The sequence below is a fragment of the Lactuca serriola genome, chromosome 5 (genome assembly GCF_051521515.1).
Source record: "Lactuca serriola cultivar US96UC23 chromosome 5, Lser_US96UC23_V15, whole genome shotgun sequence".
NCBI classification, from domain to species: Eukaryota; Viridiplantae; Streptophyta; class Magnoliopsida; order Asterales; family Asteraceae; genus Lactuca; species Lactuca serriola.
This window is the reverse complement of record NC_136412.1, coordinates 241,409,055-241,426,141: the sequence shown is the minus strand read 5'-3', so window position 1 is coordinate 241,426,141 and position 17,087 is coordinate 241,409,055. Positions and strand designations below refer to the sequence as shown.

Genomic DNA, 17,087 nt, shown 5'->3' with positions numbered 1-17,087 from the left:
TTCAATAATTATAGGTATGTTATTAGGTCCTTAAAATAATTATTTGGGCTATTATTATGAGTTATATCGAGTATTATTAACACTTAATAATACTCAGACTAATTAATTTGTCGCGGTTATCGTTAGACTAAACCCTAGTGGTATTGATACTAGGTTTTATCGAAGGAATATCGTTTTGAGAGTATCGAAGCGGTGTCCGAGTGCTGAGTCACCACCTTTCAAGTGAGTGCATAGTTACTTTCAGCTTACACATAGATATGAAGTATTTTATATAAATTACGTGCTATGTGTGCATATTATCTGAATACTTGCTATCTATGCTGGATGAACGTTTTATACATGTTTTCAATGATTTAAATTGTATATGTATTTTATATCTACAAAATGTGTTGGGTAAAACATGGGTAGATGTAATAGTTGTTGTGTGACAAAATAAAACAATGAGAGGCCTTGTTATAGATGTTATTGATGATCCAGTCATCTAGCGGAGTATAGATGACGACCACGGACTATTCTAGACAGTCCAGTGGAACACTAGCAGGCTCGCAACCTATAGGTGTTTATTTGAACTGTGTGTTTATTTGAACTGTGTGTTTATTTGAACTGTGTGCTCCCTTCCTCGGGATTTCTCAGCCACCACTGGAGCAAGCTTTGTTCCTTTATTTCTCTAGTGTTTGCATCTTATTGTTCGAAATCGAATACACACATCATTTATGGGTATTTGGTTAACATAATTTCTAGGTTTTTGAAAGGATTTCTAGGTTTTTGATCCATGTTCAATAAACAAGATGGACTTGGCTATAGATTCAAATTTATCCCTGATTTCTCCTCATTTGGTATCGTATTGGCTGAATCCACATTGAGGTTTAACAAATGATGGAAGTTTAAGATCGATTCAAGGTCAATTAATTGTGGTAGTGGTAAGAAATCAAATATGTCGTCTTCGATTCAGGGGCCTTCGTTTTTTTTGAGAGCCCTACACCACCTCCTTATCGTTGAAATCGAAATTAAAATTAGACTGAAATCTAATATGGGGATGTTAAAATAGGAACTGAAATCTATAGATGGAGAAGATGAAAAACTGAAACATCGCAAGTCACCACCATCACCATTGATGTGGGTTTCATTTTTACATGTGTGTTTTGAATTTGAACATGAAGTTAGTTTCTAGGTTTTGTTAAAGGTGGAAAATCTATTTATGGGTTATGATAAGGAAGTAATTAGGTATTATTCATAACTCAGATGTAGCACCTGGTTCCTGGTATGTAAAATTTATCTTAGTGTTTTTCATTTTTAGCCTTGGACTCGGCGAGTTGTAGGTCCGACTCGCCGAGTAGAGTCGGGATTCGGAACACGTTTAAGTTGGCGACTCGGCGAGTCCCCGCTGTCTGATGAAACCCTAAATTTCAAGGGTTTGCACCCTATTTAAACCCTCTTATCTGTCCCCAAGCTCGCTCCCTTCACCCTCAGAGCTCTATACTTCGTTCAAGCCTTGTTCCTTGTGAGTTTGAAGCATTTTGGTGTGTTTTCTTGAAGATTTGGAGAGGGAAGGAGAGTAGATCAAGAAGAAGAGGAGGAGGCCAGGCATCCTTGAGCTATCTCAGTGTTTTTCTTAAGGTATAACTCGTTTTCCCTTTGTTTTCATGCTTATAGTCCCTTTTAGCTCCATGGAAGTCCTTCTTGAGTTTTTCCCTAAGCTTGATTGTGCCTTATGGTTTGTAATAAGTTGCTAGCCTCTAGATCTAGGTGTGATTGAGCTCCAGGAGCTTTGATCTACTGCCTTTATGGAGCCATATTGCATGAAAGCCCTAGATGTACTCTTTTGGTGCATTTTTGAGCCCTAAAACCTTTATTGGTGATTATTTACACGTTAAGTTGGAAACTTTACGTGTTATTCATGCCCTAGAAACCCAGATCTATGAATAGCATGAGCTGGATTCAAGCAGAATCACGTGTATAGTATTTGCATGTGGCCGACTTGGTGAGTCGTTCATCTGACTCGGCGAGTCGAGTCGCGAGTCCCTGAGTTTTCCCCCTTTTCGTGTTTTCGGGGTGGAGTGGTGAGTCGTGGGATAGGACTCAGTGGGTCTGAAGCTAGACTCACTCGTGAAGTAACTCGGTGAGTCAATGCCATGACTCGGTGAGTTCAAGGCAATCTTCTTGCCTCAAGAACAACTCGGCGAGTCACAACATAGAGTGTTCTTCGGATGAAGATGAACTCGGCGAGTTGTTCATACAACTCGGCGAGTAGGATGAAGGACTAGTGGCCTTGGGTATAGAAGGAAAACTCGTCGAGTCAACGCCTAACTCGACGAGTAGAGACGGATTTATGGTCAGACTAAGGGAAAAGGAATCGGCGAGTTGGCAAGCCAACTCAGCGAGTCTGGTCAACTGGCAGTTGACTTTGACTTGGACTCTTGATTGATTAGGGGTAAAAGGTCATTTTACCCTGAGGTCGATTAGCAGTATTTGACTGAGTGTTTCGTGGGAATTATAGCCGGAGGATTCCTGGGGCAGCAGCATCAGCAGACAGTCAATTCCCGCGCAGATCAGCAGCTACTTTGAGGTGAGTTACCTTCCAGTAGCGGTGGGTCTACGACCACAATGTCGGCCCACCAGTAGGAGTTGTATGTTAGATGATTGTCTTTGTGATATCATCTAGGGTTGCTACTACCCCGATATGTTATATGCTGGCATGATATGTATATGTGATAGTAGTAGAGTTCAGTTTTTAGGACCGAAGGGTAGGTCAGACACCCCAGATATGTCTGACAGTATGTGATGATATGTTTATATGTTGGCATGATATGTTATATGTGATAGTGGTAGTAGGAGGGGAATAGTCCCCAAGTTCGGTCGTTAGGACCGAAGGGTAGATCGGACACCCCAGATATGTATGATAATATGTTATGTTATGATATATGTGCTAGTAGCAGTAGGGGGTGAAATAGTCCCCGAAGATCGGTGTTAGGACTGATGGGTAGTCAGCACCCCAGAATGGCTTGACATGGGTAGTCAGCACCCCAGAACGGCTTGACACGGGTAGGTCGGCACCCCAGAATGGCCGTACCGGGTAGGTCGGGCACCCCAGAATTGCCCGACAGTATGCTCGATATGTGAATGTATGGTATGTGGTATGTTGGGGGAAACTCACTAAGCTTCGTGCTTACAGTTTTCAGTTTTGGTTTTAGGTACCTCTTCTTCGAAGGGGAAGGAGCTGGCGCGGTAGCGGTACATCACACACATGCTTGTATTCAGCATCATGAGATCTTCCTGGGGATTTGTACTCTGATACTTTTATGTTTTATCAAAATGTTTTCCAGACATGCACTATCTTTTGTGAAATGATATGATTGTTGAACGTTTATTTCTAATGTTTCGCTAAGTACATGTTTTAAAAATGAAATTTTTGGCTCGTATTTTTGGGACGTTACATCAGATCTTGTTCAAGTAGAAGAACTTGGAGCTTGGGAGTACTCTTAGTGGAGAGGGGGAGAGAGGAAGAGAGAGAGAGAGAGAGGTGGGTCCCATTCTTATTTTTTTAATTATTAAAATAAATAAAATAGTATTAGATTTAAAAAGAAATGAAATAAAAATAGAAAATAAATACCCTAAGGGTATTACAATCATTTCACAATTAGGAGTGACCAAAAACACAATAAAACTAGGTCAAAAGGACCACGAAGCCAAAAAAGTCATGGTTTGAACTAAGACCCCAAAAAAATGCATACCACAGGGACCATTTTTGTAGTTTTTTCATATTTTATTTATAAAATAGGGTTAGAGATGCCATAAAACAGGTTCATCTTTCCGATCTCATTCATTCCTAACAACCTCTCTTTTACACACCAATTGTCATATACTCATTGGGTTTTTTCTCTATCTTTTCATTTATCCCTAAACTATGTAAATGCTCATTTTTTTTCATCCTCCTTGTCTCCAAAGAGAGACATACCATTTCATTCCAAGAAAATACATGTCGTGGGGAACAACTTGGTCAACACTGGTTAGGTGGTGCAATGTTCCCACCGATACTAAATGTCCACCTATGTCATGCCGATCTTATATCGCCTTTTCACACCCTTTGTACTACACCCCTCCAAAACTAGTTTATACTAACAAATCAATAGTTATTTTTTAATAAAGATAAGGCTAAATCAATATTTATTCAACAATATATTAAACATTAGTATAATCATTTATATGTATATTAACAAAACTAACCATCGTGAACAATGTTGTTTGAAAAAAAAGACGAACATTATGTGTTTTTGTAAACTAACCATTTTTACATGAAAACGATATTCCAAGAGTATCATTCTCGATTCCAGACTTGAACATTTCAGATTCTATAATGAAAACAACTATTCCTTTATGTTGTAAATTTGTAACATCCTTATTTTGGGCCTAAAATTTTATGTTTTTTAGTATTAACATTAACTTTTTTTATATAGAAATATAGAATAAAATAAAATAAATATATTTAAACTTGATATTAATAGATTAAATAAAGTATGGATAATTAAAAGTAATAAAACTAAAAGTTTCAAGTTGTTATCAAAAATTTAGTATTAAGGGGCTATTTATGCCAAGTTTGGAAATCTCGTATGTTAACTTTGATTTAAGGGTAAATTACACCAATCGTCCCTCGTGCATATGTCAGAAAGCGTGTTTAGTCCCTATTTTCAAATTTTAACTCGGACCGTCCCTTGTTAGTTTAAAACTTGCATACTTCATCCCTTTAGACATGAAAAGTCAAGTTTGCCCTTAATAATTTATTTTTTTAATTTTCTTTTATTCGTTAATCATTTTTAGACTTAAAAAAAAGAAAAATATATCTCTACCAAACCCTCCCCCCTTTCCTTTTCCCCAGTTTCTTTCGTCTCCCTCGTTCTTACCATTACCGACAAGCACCCAAAACCTAACTCTCCAGCGAGACCACATTATTTCTTCCTCCTTTGTCCGACGATGGCAGCATAGAAGTCCTCGTCTTCTGCCCCCACTTTCAAGCTCATATATCGTTCCCTCATCGTATGTATATCTGTTGTAAATCAAGGTTGATAATGTGGTGGATGAAGTGGCAAGAAAATACGTTGGCAAGGCTTTGTGTTACAGCCCATGTTCTTCTTCTCCCTCCAATCGGTCACCAGATGTGTCTCCTCCTTCATAACGCTTCAATTGACGTGTTCATGGTTATCTTTACAAACAAAACTTTGAAATGGATTTGGAGAAGGCTAAAAATGAGCTCGTGCTTCGTGTCCAGAGTGATGAATCAATTTATCTCAAGATCAATAATAAGATCCCTGGTCATGGAATCAGATTTGATCGGAGTGATCTTAATTTTCTCTATAGGCCAGGTAAAAGATTGAACTGGTTTCGTTATAGCTAATAAATTTAATGCGAATTTGGGATTAGGGTTTACGATTGACTAGAATTTTGGGTTCTTTTCGGTGAAGTTATAGTGAGGTAGATCCATGTGTATGAGACATAAGCAAAGAAACGAGGTGAAGATTTTCAATGGTTTTCCATTTTCCGGTGGTGCTGCTCTATTTTCCGGTGGTGGTGCATGGTGGTGGACCGGTGGCTAGATTTTTACTTTCAGGGGAGTGGATTCGTGTGAGGTAGATGGAGATTTGGGAAGGGACAAATGGGGTGGGGTTGGTAGGAATGATATGTTTACATTTAAAAAAAAATTAAAAATAATAATAATAACATTAAATTAAATGGAAACGAAATACAACAAGGGCATTATGGTCATTTTAGATCTGGCAGGGACTACATTCGCAACAAAAATGCATATCAGGGACGAAGTGTGCAAGGTTTATGCAAACGAGGGACGGTCTGAGTTAATTTTTAAAAATAGGGACTAAACACGCTTTCTGACATATGCACAAGGGACGACTGGTGTAATTTACCCTTGATTTAAATATGACATAATCTTAACACATTGATACTTAGAAGTTGGACATGTCAATTATTGTCCTTTTGGGAAAATGTAACGCACTAAAACTATAAATTTTGTAAAACTTGAGGTTTGATTAATATTTTACCAATATTGGGATCAAAAGATCTAGAACTTGATTTCTTGGATTCCTAGTGAAATGGTATAACCTGCTAGTACTTTTAGATGTTGAATAGTGTCATTAGCATGAAGCTCAAGAGTTAGGGACCATAAGTGACACACTTACACTTTAGAGCATTACACCATTTGAACTTGTTAATTTGAACTTGTTCGAGCTGGATAGAGGAAGCAAAAAAAAAGATTTTGAAGATTATTTGAGATCCACATAGCTCATTGACTATTTTAGAGAAAAACAAGCTTATTATGATTACGATGATTGTTTACATAGACAATTAATATTACTGCAATGTCATTAATCTTTCAACTATGTTAGATTCATGGGCGACTCCACCCTTCTAAGAATAGGGTCACATGCCCCCAATGGATTTTGAGAACCTTTGATGAGTTATTTTATATGCACTAGTTTTAATATTTTTAAATCATATCAAACTCAACTAGTTAAAATACAATATGTGGTGTACCTAGTCGCATAATAATATACTGTAGGTAAGAAATAATGTCGAACTCATAGGGAACGAGTATGATTTCAATGAAAATCAAATGATAATAAGTAAACTAAAAGAAATACTGTAAATTGGGGGTTTTACTGATTTTACATGTTTGACAACTTAAATCATTAATTCAAAAGCAAATTAACTAACAATTACTTGGACTAAAGCAAACAAAACGAATACGATTTCAAATCAAGATAAAATAGCACTTTCGTTAAGCTTCGAATCACCTTTATTCTATGGTTGATTTTTTATGTAGTGGATTATTTAGTTGGTTACCGATTTCTAAAGCTATTGGCCATCTTGTTTGGGTTCTTAGCGTTTTAACAACTCATGAACGACACTTATAATGATCATGTAACAAGTGAACACTAAATTGGTTGTAATATTTTCGGACTATGAATGCCAAGATCTAGTGATTTCTTATCTATGATCAAGATAATCAATCAAGCACATAACATGGATAGTTATTCCTCTCTAACACAATCAAATTTACATGTTACTAGTTATTACCACCTAACCCTAGGATTTGTTCAATTACTAAATCTAACTATTCAATAATCATAAAATAACTAAATATAAAGTTCATGCAATTTGAATGGTCATCTAACTACACGTAACTTGCATATAAGTGATAATAATAAGGACTTTAACATATTAAATCCAAATAATTGAAATCAACGCATAGTAGGTTTATCTATGCTAAACGAAAGTGTATGGTTATTAACCCATAACTAAGTTAGAAAAACATCTAAAATCAATAAGAACTTCACTAAACATGTTTAGGTAAGCAAACTGAATGATTATCATGTTCTCCGTATCTAGATCTCTTCAATACTTGTTCTTCAATCACTATCTTCCCTTCTTAGGGTTTTGGCCGTCTAAAGTTGTAGGTAAGCGCAACACACTACAACTGCTCCCTCCAAATTTGACCTGATATCCGAATATATAAGTTTTCAAAAACCCAATACCAGGTTGTGACACAAGTCTCACCATGTCATGGTGGACAAATACTTTAGGTAGTCTCCACGCTTTTCATACAAACACCCCAGGAATGTTCTAAGTTTGACACATCACCATGTCGTGGCAAGATGTTGACAACGATGTGGCAACCACTTTTTTGCACGATTTCTTCTTCTTTATGAATGCTTCAAGTTTCCAAGTCTACAACTTATCAAATTTACTCCTTTTTCTTGAGAATGTCTATTTTTGCTATAAAATAGATTTTAAGTGAAATAAGTACCAAATATCTTTATAAATGACTAAAATATAGCTAAATGTACGTACATATTGCACAAAATATATGACTATATATAACAATATCAATCTTCATTTCCATTAGTAACAATTGGCTAAACTTAAAAGATAACATGTGAGACCCTCAATGATTAGGCTTAACCAACAACTAAACAAAGAAAAAAAAAACAAGGCAAGTGGTAGATAAATTGATCATTAGATGATAATATTTTAAGAATTAGGTTTACTTTTACTATTGTATGGCAATTAGTTAGCCTAGTACAAGTTAATTAGGATTTCTTATATAACTTATATAAGTTAATTAGGATTTCTGATAATTACCAATCTATAAAAGCAATAATATTAATTAAACATATTAATTACCAAAGGGCTTTTAGCCCGCAATATCATGTGTTATTCTTCATCTTTAAGGTTGAGGGTTCAAGTCCTGTTGTAGACATAAATGAAGTTAGGTGTGTTAGGTTAGACGTAGATTAGATTTGTCGGTACAAAAAAATTAAATATATTAATTGGAACGATGGTTTAACAATGATTTTACTTAATTTATTATTTAAGTATTTATAAAACAACTAAGGTCCTTGTATTAATTATATTTAGTTATCATACTTGTAGTTGGCTTAAGAGACATATCAAGCATATGTGTTTAATTCTATAATGTGATGTGTTTCATTCTAATATGAAATGATCGTTAATACAAAACATAGTTTTTATGTAAGGAAATTGTCAGAAAAGTCATAATATTTTCAGAAAAGTTTCTTTTAATCCCAATTTTTTTTATTTGAGCAGAAAATTCCCGATTATTTCATTTTGACTCAAATTAGCCAAAAAATTCCTTTTTTCTTGTAACAGAAAATGACATATTATCGTGTAAAATGAAATAATCGTGACTTTTCTGTTCAAATTTTTTTGGGGATTAAAGTGACACTTTTCAAAAAATATTGGGACTTTTATGACAATTTCTCTTTTTATGCATGGTGAACCAGTTATATTCCGGTTGAACCGACTTTTTGAACCTGATTTTTTCTTGAACTAGTTCGGTTGAACCCAATTTTCTTTTGAACCGCCTCAATTGAACCCGTTTATGGAACCATATGGTTTTCTAAATTTGCCACTAGTTTCGTCCAACCTAATGATTTTGACCATTTTACCCCATTCATTTATATAGGGATGAGCAACTGGCCGAACCCGGAACAGACCGGCCCGAAGACCAAAAATCATGAATTACCTTACCCAAAAACCGAACCGTTTTTGGGTGTAGTGGGTCCGGGTTTGGTCCGGTCTGGTTCCGGGTACTAAATCGGGTTCGGGTTTTGGACCGAATTAGACTTTGGTAGTGTTATTTACGGTTTCGGTCCAATCCTGTACCAAACTAGGTTTTGTATGTTTGTTGTTTACGGTTTCAAATTTTGTTTGTCATGTTACTCTCTAGCATAGTATTTCAAATTATAATCTTATTATGTAACATCTATCATTCTTATCTTTGTTATTTGCACAATTCGACTAAAAAAATACATAAAAGAAGATGAATACAATGGTACGACGTAAGACTTTAATTAGAATACGTGCAAATGAGGTGTATTTACCAAATACAGACGATATTAAAAAGTTACATTATTTTTATAAAAAAAAAACAACACTATTTTTATATAAAAAAGTTTGCACTTAACATCACTATTTTTATATAAAAAATGCACTATTTTTATAAAAAAAAATTTGCACTTAACATTACTTTTTTAAAAAATACTGCGTTATTTTTTTTTAAAACTTCACTATTTTTATTTAAAAAAATATAATAGGAAATAACTTTTGGTTTTTCGAGAAAAAATTCGACACCATAATACGATCAAAGAGAAGAGGCCGAAAAAAAAAATGACACTATAATGTAATCCATAGGAGAGTCCGAATCAATTCAATCGGACAACATTTTTTTTTTAGTAATTTTTGCTTACTGTTTGTCAATAAAATAAAAAAAAATTTGGTTTTCCGGTCAAGTCCGATTTAAATCCTTTAATTCGGGTACGGTCCGGTCCAAACCCGAAACCCCATTATTGAGAAAAACCAAACCCGAAAACTGGCCTATTAATATGATAATCTAGTTCGGTCCGGGTCAGGTCCCGATTTTTTTCCGGGTCCAACCTCACGGATCGTATGCTCATCCCTACATTCATATAGATCTGCCACCGGTTACATTACCTTTTGCAATTACTTTATACATCAATGTAATATTTAATATTTATATTCTTTTGAAAGTGGTCTCCACACAACAATTATTTTATATTTTTAATAATTATTATAATCATTTATAATGAGTAAATATTCAATAACTATCAATAGATAGCTTAAATATTTAGTTTATTTTGTTTTATATTGTAAGAGTTAGCAGTTTAGTATAACAATATAAACTATAAATTAAATATATATTTATATAAAAATAATTTAATGTAACATATTAATTTCTAACTAAAAGAAATCTTTTCATGTCTTTAAAGTATAGTAAAAAATCAAATTGATCGGCATTTACAGTTAATTTACCATTAAACTGACTTTGATATTTAAAAATTATCATTTTGATCGGCTATTAAGGTCTAATCATCTCCGATGAGGCGATGAGTCTCCAATCTCCATCTTCTCAGACCAACATCAATCATCAATTTTTGGATGAGCATATAGAAGAAAAAGAAACCAACTTCAGTCCTCATCTCCATCGCCTACAACTCAATCGTTTCCACATTTAAGTATATAACATGTTCAACAGAAAATCTTATTTTCCAGCTTCAACATGAGATTTCAAATATTTCACACGTTTTACACATGGTAACATTAGTATTTTTGGACTACAATAGTTTTTTATTCACATTTTGCTTTCTTACTTGGACTGCATAGCGTTCAAAGGGTTGCTACTTGCTTTTCGGCCACATCGGGCATTCTGTATGGAGTACAATTAGCATGTTGAACTTCGCAGATCACTGTATTATATTTATTCATGATAGGTATCAGAGCATTTTCCAATTTCCCTTCATTTGAAGCACTTGGCATCCAAAAGAGCTTCACCTTCAAAAGGCTCAAAATCTTCAATCATCTGATTCACACGCTCCTTTTGTGCCTCGTCAGAAAGGTCAACCTTGGTCCACTCGTAAAGCTCCATGTCATAACACTCATCCATCACAAATTTTGGGATTTCAGTCCCCCGGAAAAGCCACAAACCCTTGACCTTGAATGGAGGCTCGTTTCCAATAATCAACATCTTTCCAAAAGCATATTTCCTTGCAAGATCCATTCGCTGAAGGAATCCACCAACCTTGTTCATTGTCACAAATGAGACAGTGTTCTCATCATTGTACTTGTAGTTACAAAACCAAAGAGAGTATCCCTCTGGATCATACATGTCCCAAAAACCTGCAACAAAATCAACAAATATATCAGCCAACTGTTGTCTGAGAAGAAGATATATATATTTTTTTTTAAAAAAGTCAAAAAAGAAAATACCTTTGATTGCAACCTCACGGAAGTTAGTTTTGGTGTTAGAGTAAAGCCTTTTCCAGTCATCCAAAACCATTGGACTTGGAGGCAATAAATCAAGAGGATTCTTTGCCTTAGGCTTGGGTGCCTCTTCCTCTTCTGGGGCAGCTTCGGGTTCAGGCTTGGGCTTAGAGGCTTTTTCTTTCTTGGCTTCGTTTTTAGGCTCGGATTTTGGTTTGGCTTCTGGTTTTTTGGCTGAAGGAATAGGGGGAACAGTTTCTGTTTGTTTGATTTCTCCGATTATCTTACTGAATTTTGGTTGATTAACCATGGTCCAGAAATACCTCTCAAAATGAGGAAACTCAGAAGTGAAACTCTTTGTCAACACTACTTTAAACTTGAACGCCAAATTGCATGTCATGATGATGTCAGCCAAAGTCACGGAATCACCAACCAAAAAAGTACGTGAAGCAAGATGTGTGTTTAGAGCACCAAGACCTCTTTTCACAGCAGAGATATAATTCTCCTCGGCCTTCAAATCATACACACACAAATTTATCATTTGGACAATTTCAAAAATACTAATGTAAAAGATATATTAAAGTAAACTAACAAAAAAATAATATAAGATTAAATTTTGAGGAATAGAAGTTTCTGACTAACAGGTTTGATATAGGGGGAATATCCAACTCTTGGCATGGCCCATCCTCTCAAATTAGCATCAAGCTCCAATGTAGAAAAGTCTATCCATTGCTCAATTTGACCCTGCATATATATTTAAAAAAAAAAAGATTAGATTCATTATATGTATCTTTATTCCTTCATAATGAGAAAATGACAAAAAAGAACTTACATATTCTATCAGTGAAGACCCCAAGAGAGAACTTTCAGGCTTCAAACTAGCAACTACAGCAACCAAGATAAGAAAGTAAGCTCAATTACTCAAAATCAAAAGAAGATTGAAAACAATGGCTATTTGATTCCTCACCATAGCGAGCAATTGCATTACTTTCAAATATAGGGCCATCAGGAGTCTCAAGGACAGGAACCTGCATTAATGATGAATCATAGTGTGTAAAAGATAAAATAAGAGTTTGTATTTTGTAAAAAGTGTTAATCGGATTATATAAAAAAAAAACAATACCTTTCCAATGGGGTTCATTTTAATAAACTCAGGAGTCTTATTTGACACACCCATCTGAAAATTTTCAGCCATTTTGATTTCAACACCAACATATTCTGCAGCAATTAATGTCTTGAAAACATTCTTGTTGTGAGACCCTGCATGCATAATCTGCAACAAGCACAATACATCTATCAAATGATCGCAAACAAACAATAAAATCTCAAATCTAATAGATCTGATTTTAAAACATCTCTACAAATTAGCATAAAAGAAAAGGCAACATTAACAGAAGTTTATTAAATTTGTTGTAAAATACAAGAACTTGAAAACTTTGGAAAGGTAAGGTTATGCCACTATAACTAACCAGAGAAATAATGATAAAAACAGTTCATAAATATCCTTAACCTAATACCAACTATTTATAAAGAATTAATGATTTGTTTATGCAACATAGTTAAATTTATGCAAAGGAATGGGCTTCTTCCCAATTTATGTAACAAAATTTCAATTTGTTGGCTTGTTGCCAGCTTTTAACAATTCATGGTGCGATCCACTTCATTGCATATTGAAGTAAAAACGTGTAACTTTATTAAATAAACATATACAGTATCCACTAAGTGTTCTTAACCCATTTTAAAAATATATATGTCGATCAAGGTTATAGTTTAATCAAGTAAAATTAAAATATGCTAAAATACAAACTGATGGTGTAGAAAGTCAAATGAATTAAACCTTACAAGTGCTTTTGTTGAAAGAAATAGATAATTATTAAACTAATATGAATTTTGTAATCATGTTTAAAGCTTTAATTATTCATAGAACTCATGAAACTGGACAAAGCAATTGGGAGATCGTACAATAAAGTTTCAGTGAGTTCTTCATATCACGATCAATGCGATAAAGTTAAAATCAGTAAACGAAAACAAAAGGAAAGAACAAAATGCACATCAATACCCTGATCCGCACAATTTGTATATACAAAGAAAGATCCATCACAAACTACGCATAAAAAAGCATGTACTAATAAAAACTAACACAGTAAGGACTCAAAATTAGCGCAATAAGGAACGAAAAACTCACCAGAGACATTGCTTAAGGAACAAACGATCGCCTTCTACAGAAACAAAATAGAGCCAATACTTGAAATCTGGATTTAAAGAAGTCTGAGATGAATCAAAGAAAAAGAAATGCAAAACTTGGGGTTTTGGTAGGGAGATAGGGTTTTCAAAAAGAAAAGCGGGTAAACCGGATTTTTTTTCCGGTTCATATCTATTTTAAATCCGGTTGTTTGTTATAAACCTGATTTCATAAAAAATGCACATCAATGGTGGGTTTGAGAGAATTAGTAACAGAGATTTGGTAGAAAAATGAGTCCTGGTGTTTAAGTGCAAACTGATGGTTATCTATTTATAACATAAGACTACAAGAAGAAACAGAAGGATCTGTGGCGCAATGGTAGCGCGTCTGACTCCAGATCAGAAGGTTGCGTGTTCGATTCACGTCAGGTTCACTTTTTCACAAAACTTAATATTTTCTTATTAACTTCGTTACATCCGTCCACCTCTCTCCTCCTAAAACGTTAAGAACTTATTTTTGACAAAAACCCTACACTATGCCTGAACAGCCAAAATGTACCCCCAACATTTTGCTATTTGCATACACCTATACAAGAAGTTTAAGTTTATTACACTGTCTTTCTTATTTTTAACATTTTAATTTCATTTTTATGCAACACACACATGCGTCTGCTTTAGGACGAGCTATAGCTAGAAAACTGACAATTTCGAAGTTATTTGCCAAAATAGCATCCATGTCACTGTGTACTTGACAAAATTTGTTAAATAAGATTAATTTGTACAAGTTTAATTCCATTTTTAAAAACGTGGTTGGGAATCATGGCTTTAAATTAAATATTAGTGATTCGATACCTACTAATTATTTTGCTTTTCTGATAAAGATTAGTCCAAAACTATTTCATCTACAAGAAAATTTGATTTACAGTGTTATTTATATTTTTCTGGTTTAAACCCATCAATGAAAATGTTATTTTTAACTTTAACTCGAAATTTATTCGAGATGTCCAATTTCATAAGTGGCAGGATTTTTATTTAAATATATTTCAAACATGTTTTCCGAAAAGCATTATTTTTGCTCCGTTCCGTGCCTAGAATATATTTGGACCTGCTCTGCTCTAACAAAAAAAGAGTTCAAAATTCGCCCCTAAGCATGGTCGGATCTAAAAAAGCTATTTATACGCGGATGATATTAAATTTTGTTCGAATATACCGAATAATAAGTTTACAGGGAAAGGTAGGGATAAACCATTAAACAAAACCTATGATGGAAAACAACCATGAAATATTCCAAATTAATGAGCCAAACTCTAGTGTTTCATGAAAATTTCATGAGAAAATGGTTGGCATTTGACACCAAAGAAAGTGGAATTAAGGAAAGTATTGTATTTTCTCATAAGAGAAGTTCATCTTATGTACAAGTATTTAATACACAAAATAATTTCTACGGAGGAAATACATAATTATGTTGTTGATGAGAAGGCCATTGCGCTCCTTCCCTTGAGCAAGGTAGAGGTGCTGAATGTGCAATGTAGGTAGGGTATTGATGCCCCGGCATCAATACCGAAAAATCCGATGCATAAGCCGCTTGTACCTGTCACAAATAAGCCACGATCTGCTATAATGGATTGTACCATATAAAAATAAAAATGTTATAACCATCTTTTTGCAATGATGGGTTGTAAGATAGGGTCTGAGTTCTAAATGGGTTCTTTGGAAAAAACAACCCATTTAGGACTCCACATATCTATTAGATACAACTCATCATTGCATCCAACATGCAAACTTACTTGTGATTGTGGACTTGCAAGCTTTTGCATAGGCCTCGAGTCTTCGTGAAGAGAGTGACTGGTGCCATGTTGGGGCAAAGGGAATGAAGCATTTGGTCTAAAAAGATGTTCGAATATTGCCATTATAAGAAACATTGATATTAAAACAGCGGTAGCAACAAAACCAAAAGAAATTGCATTCATTGATGTCCCAAAGTTCTTCCATGGACCTTCACCATCACCTCCTGTTTGAGGTGGGCTATGTGGTGAATCCGTGTACATGTTCCATGCCTTTGATCTTTCTGTATTGAACTCATCCATTCCCCTGCAAAATCACATCGCTAAAAATGTAAAAATCTTCTCAAATATAGTAAACTTTACACACCTATGCAATAAGAGATGGCAAAAAAGGGATCTTTCCCTCACTTTGATAAAACTTGTTGGGAATCAAAACCTGTTTTGTTTTGTTTTGGTTCCCAACGAACCTAAATCTTAGTGTTTCTAGGAACACGAGAAAAAAGTTTGTTTTTAAGACAAAGAAAGTCGATTTAGTTACCCGTTTCCAAAGAAAGTTGATGGTGTATTGGCTTGAGACACCACTACCCGTGTAGCTCCGGTGTATCGTGACACGACTGAGTTTCGATTTTCAAGAAAGAAATGTTATGTTCTTTGTATATAGATGAACACACGAGACTCCACTATGATTGAAATATATGTTAACTCGAAGAAAGCACAATTAGACACTTCACAGTACGCAATGATACTTGATGCCTAACTTGATGAATACTATACCTTACTTGTTACCTGGAGAAGCCATAAGAAATATAATGAGGAAAGCCTTATAAGAAATCAAAAGCATGGATGGGCCTTTGTTGTCTTGGAGAGCCACGACAAGTATGAGCTATTGGTCCTTTTTTAAAGCATAATATTTTCACTTTTCCCTTGTATTATTTTACAAAAACAAAAACTCATGCGGGGTCGATTTGGGTTTTGTATTAATCAATGAGAAAACTGTGGAAAGTTGCTTTCAATGTTGTATCTTTAAAGAAACATATGAGGTTTGAGAGTTTAAATTTCAGTAGGATCATAAGACTCATATCATGTAGTGTATACAACTATACATGATTTACATGCCAAATCAAAGATTGTTGGGGAATAAAGAGCCCACTCAGATAAGTGTGAAGCACATACGTTACCCAATTTGATCATATGGGAGTGATAATTGAAGGAGGGGAAACATGGCACATTCCATTAATATAAAACAAAACGTTGAAGGAAAGCTGCCATAAAGAAGTAAAGCGACCTATTTTATAAATTATTGTTATCTTTCCAAAATTTTAGATGGGTGCCAAACATCCATCCCCACACAAAAATTAACATTATAATAAAAATAAAAATAAAAAATAAAATAAAAGGAGAATCAATGTTGGATATCATACAGCTATGCAACCATGATTGAAGCCAAGAAACATATGCAACTAAGAAGTTGATGGTGACCACTTCAACACATCTTCTGTTTTTAATAGAGGCGTTCGTTTGATTAAGTAATTACAATAATAAAGTAAATTAAAATTGAATTTGAATCGAATACATTACAATACATTCCAAAAAATATATAAAATCACCGTAATCTGAGAAAATTTATAATTTTATTTCAAAAGATAACTATTATTTGTTTTATCGGATGATTTCTTAAATAATTAAAAATATAGCATATTCGAAAAACAAATTATTAATTATTATAACTTTAAATAACCAGAAAGTATTTATTATCTATTTATCTAGCTATATAGTGTGATCAAAAGTATGTAATTAAAAATATTCATGTAA

The 17,087-nt window shown here is 34.3% G+C and overlaps 2 protein-coding genes and 1 non-coding gene across 3 annotated transcripts; 1 reads left to right on the top strand and 2 right to left on the bottom strand.

The window, feature by feature from the left end:
* Positions 1–10,575: 10,575 nt before the first annotated feature.
* On the bottom strand, positions 10,576–13,661 carry LOC145053834 (elongation factor 1-gamma 3-like). Its single transcript, XM_079001943.1, has 7 exons — positions 13,496–13,661; positions 12,434–12,583; positions 12,278–12,338; positions 12,143–12,195; positions 11,953–12,054; positions 11,317–11,821; positions 10,576–11,226 (listed from the first exon to the last, which is right to left on the bottom strand). The coding sequence occupies exons 1-7, from the start codon at positions 13,502–13,504 to the stop codon at positions 10,847–10,849; spliced, it is 1,260 nt and encodes a 419-aa protein (XP_078858069.1). The 5' UTR covers positions 13,505–13,661; the 3' UTR covers positions 10,576–10,846.
* A 192-nt stretch (positions 13,662–13,853) lies between these two features.
* On the top strand, positions 13,854–13,925 carry TRNAW-CCA (transfer RNA tryptophan (anticodon CCA)). The gene has a single exon. It is a non-coding gene; the product is annotated as a tRNA-Trp (tRNA).
* Positions 13,926–14,854: 929 nt separating this feature from the next.
* Positions 14,855–16,442, bottom strand: LOC145053833 (multidrug resistance protein). Its single transcript, XM_079001942.1, has 4 exons — positions 16,062–16,442; positions 15,814–15,889; positions 15,279–15,582; positions 14,855–15,082 (listed from the first exon to the last, which is right to left on the bottom strand). Exons 1-4 carry the CDS (start codon positions 16,114–16,116, stop codon positions 14,933–14,935), a joined length of 585 nt encoding a protein of 194 aa, XP_078858068.1. The 5' UTR covers positions 16,117–16,442; the 3' UTR covers positions 14,855–14,932.
* Between the last annotated feature and the right edge of the window lie 645 nt (positions 16,443–17,087).

What these genes read in the sequence shown, in the direction of transcription:
- LOC145053833 (XM_079001942.1), bottom strand. Translation starts at nt 16,116, where the DNA reads ATGCTTTTGATTTCTTATAAGGCTTTCCTCATTATATTTCTTATGGCT. An exon ending in ATTTCTTATGGCTTCTCCAG is followed by an intron (nt 15,890 to 16,061) that starts GTAACAAGTAAG and finishes ATCGAAACTCAG; the next exon opens with TCGTGTCACGATACACCGGA. An exon ending in TCAACTTTCTTTGGAAACGG is followed by an intron (nt 15,583 to 15,813) that starts GTAACTAAATCG and finishes GTGATTTTGCAG; the next exon opens with GGGAATGGATGAGTTCAATA.
- LOC145053834 (XM_079001943.1), bottom strand. An exon ending in TAATGCAATTGCTCGCTATG is followed by an intron (nt 12,196 to 12,277) that starts GTGAGGAATCAA and finishes TGGTTGCTGTAG; the next exon opens with TTGCTAGTTTGAAGCCTGAA. An exon ending in ATTCCCCCTATATCAAACCT is followed by an intron (nt 11,822 to 11,952) that starts GTTAGTCAGAAA and finishes TATGATTTGAAG; the next exon opens with GCCGAGGAGAATTATATCTC.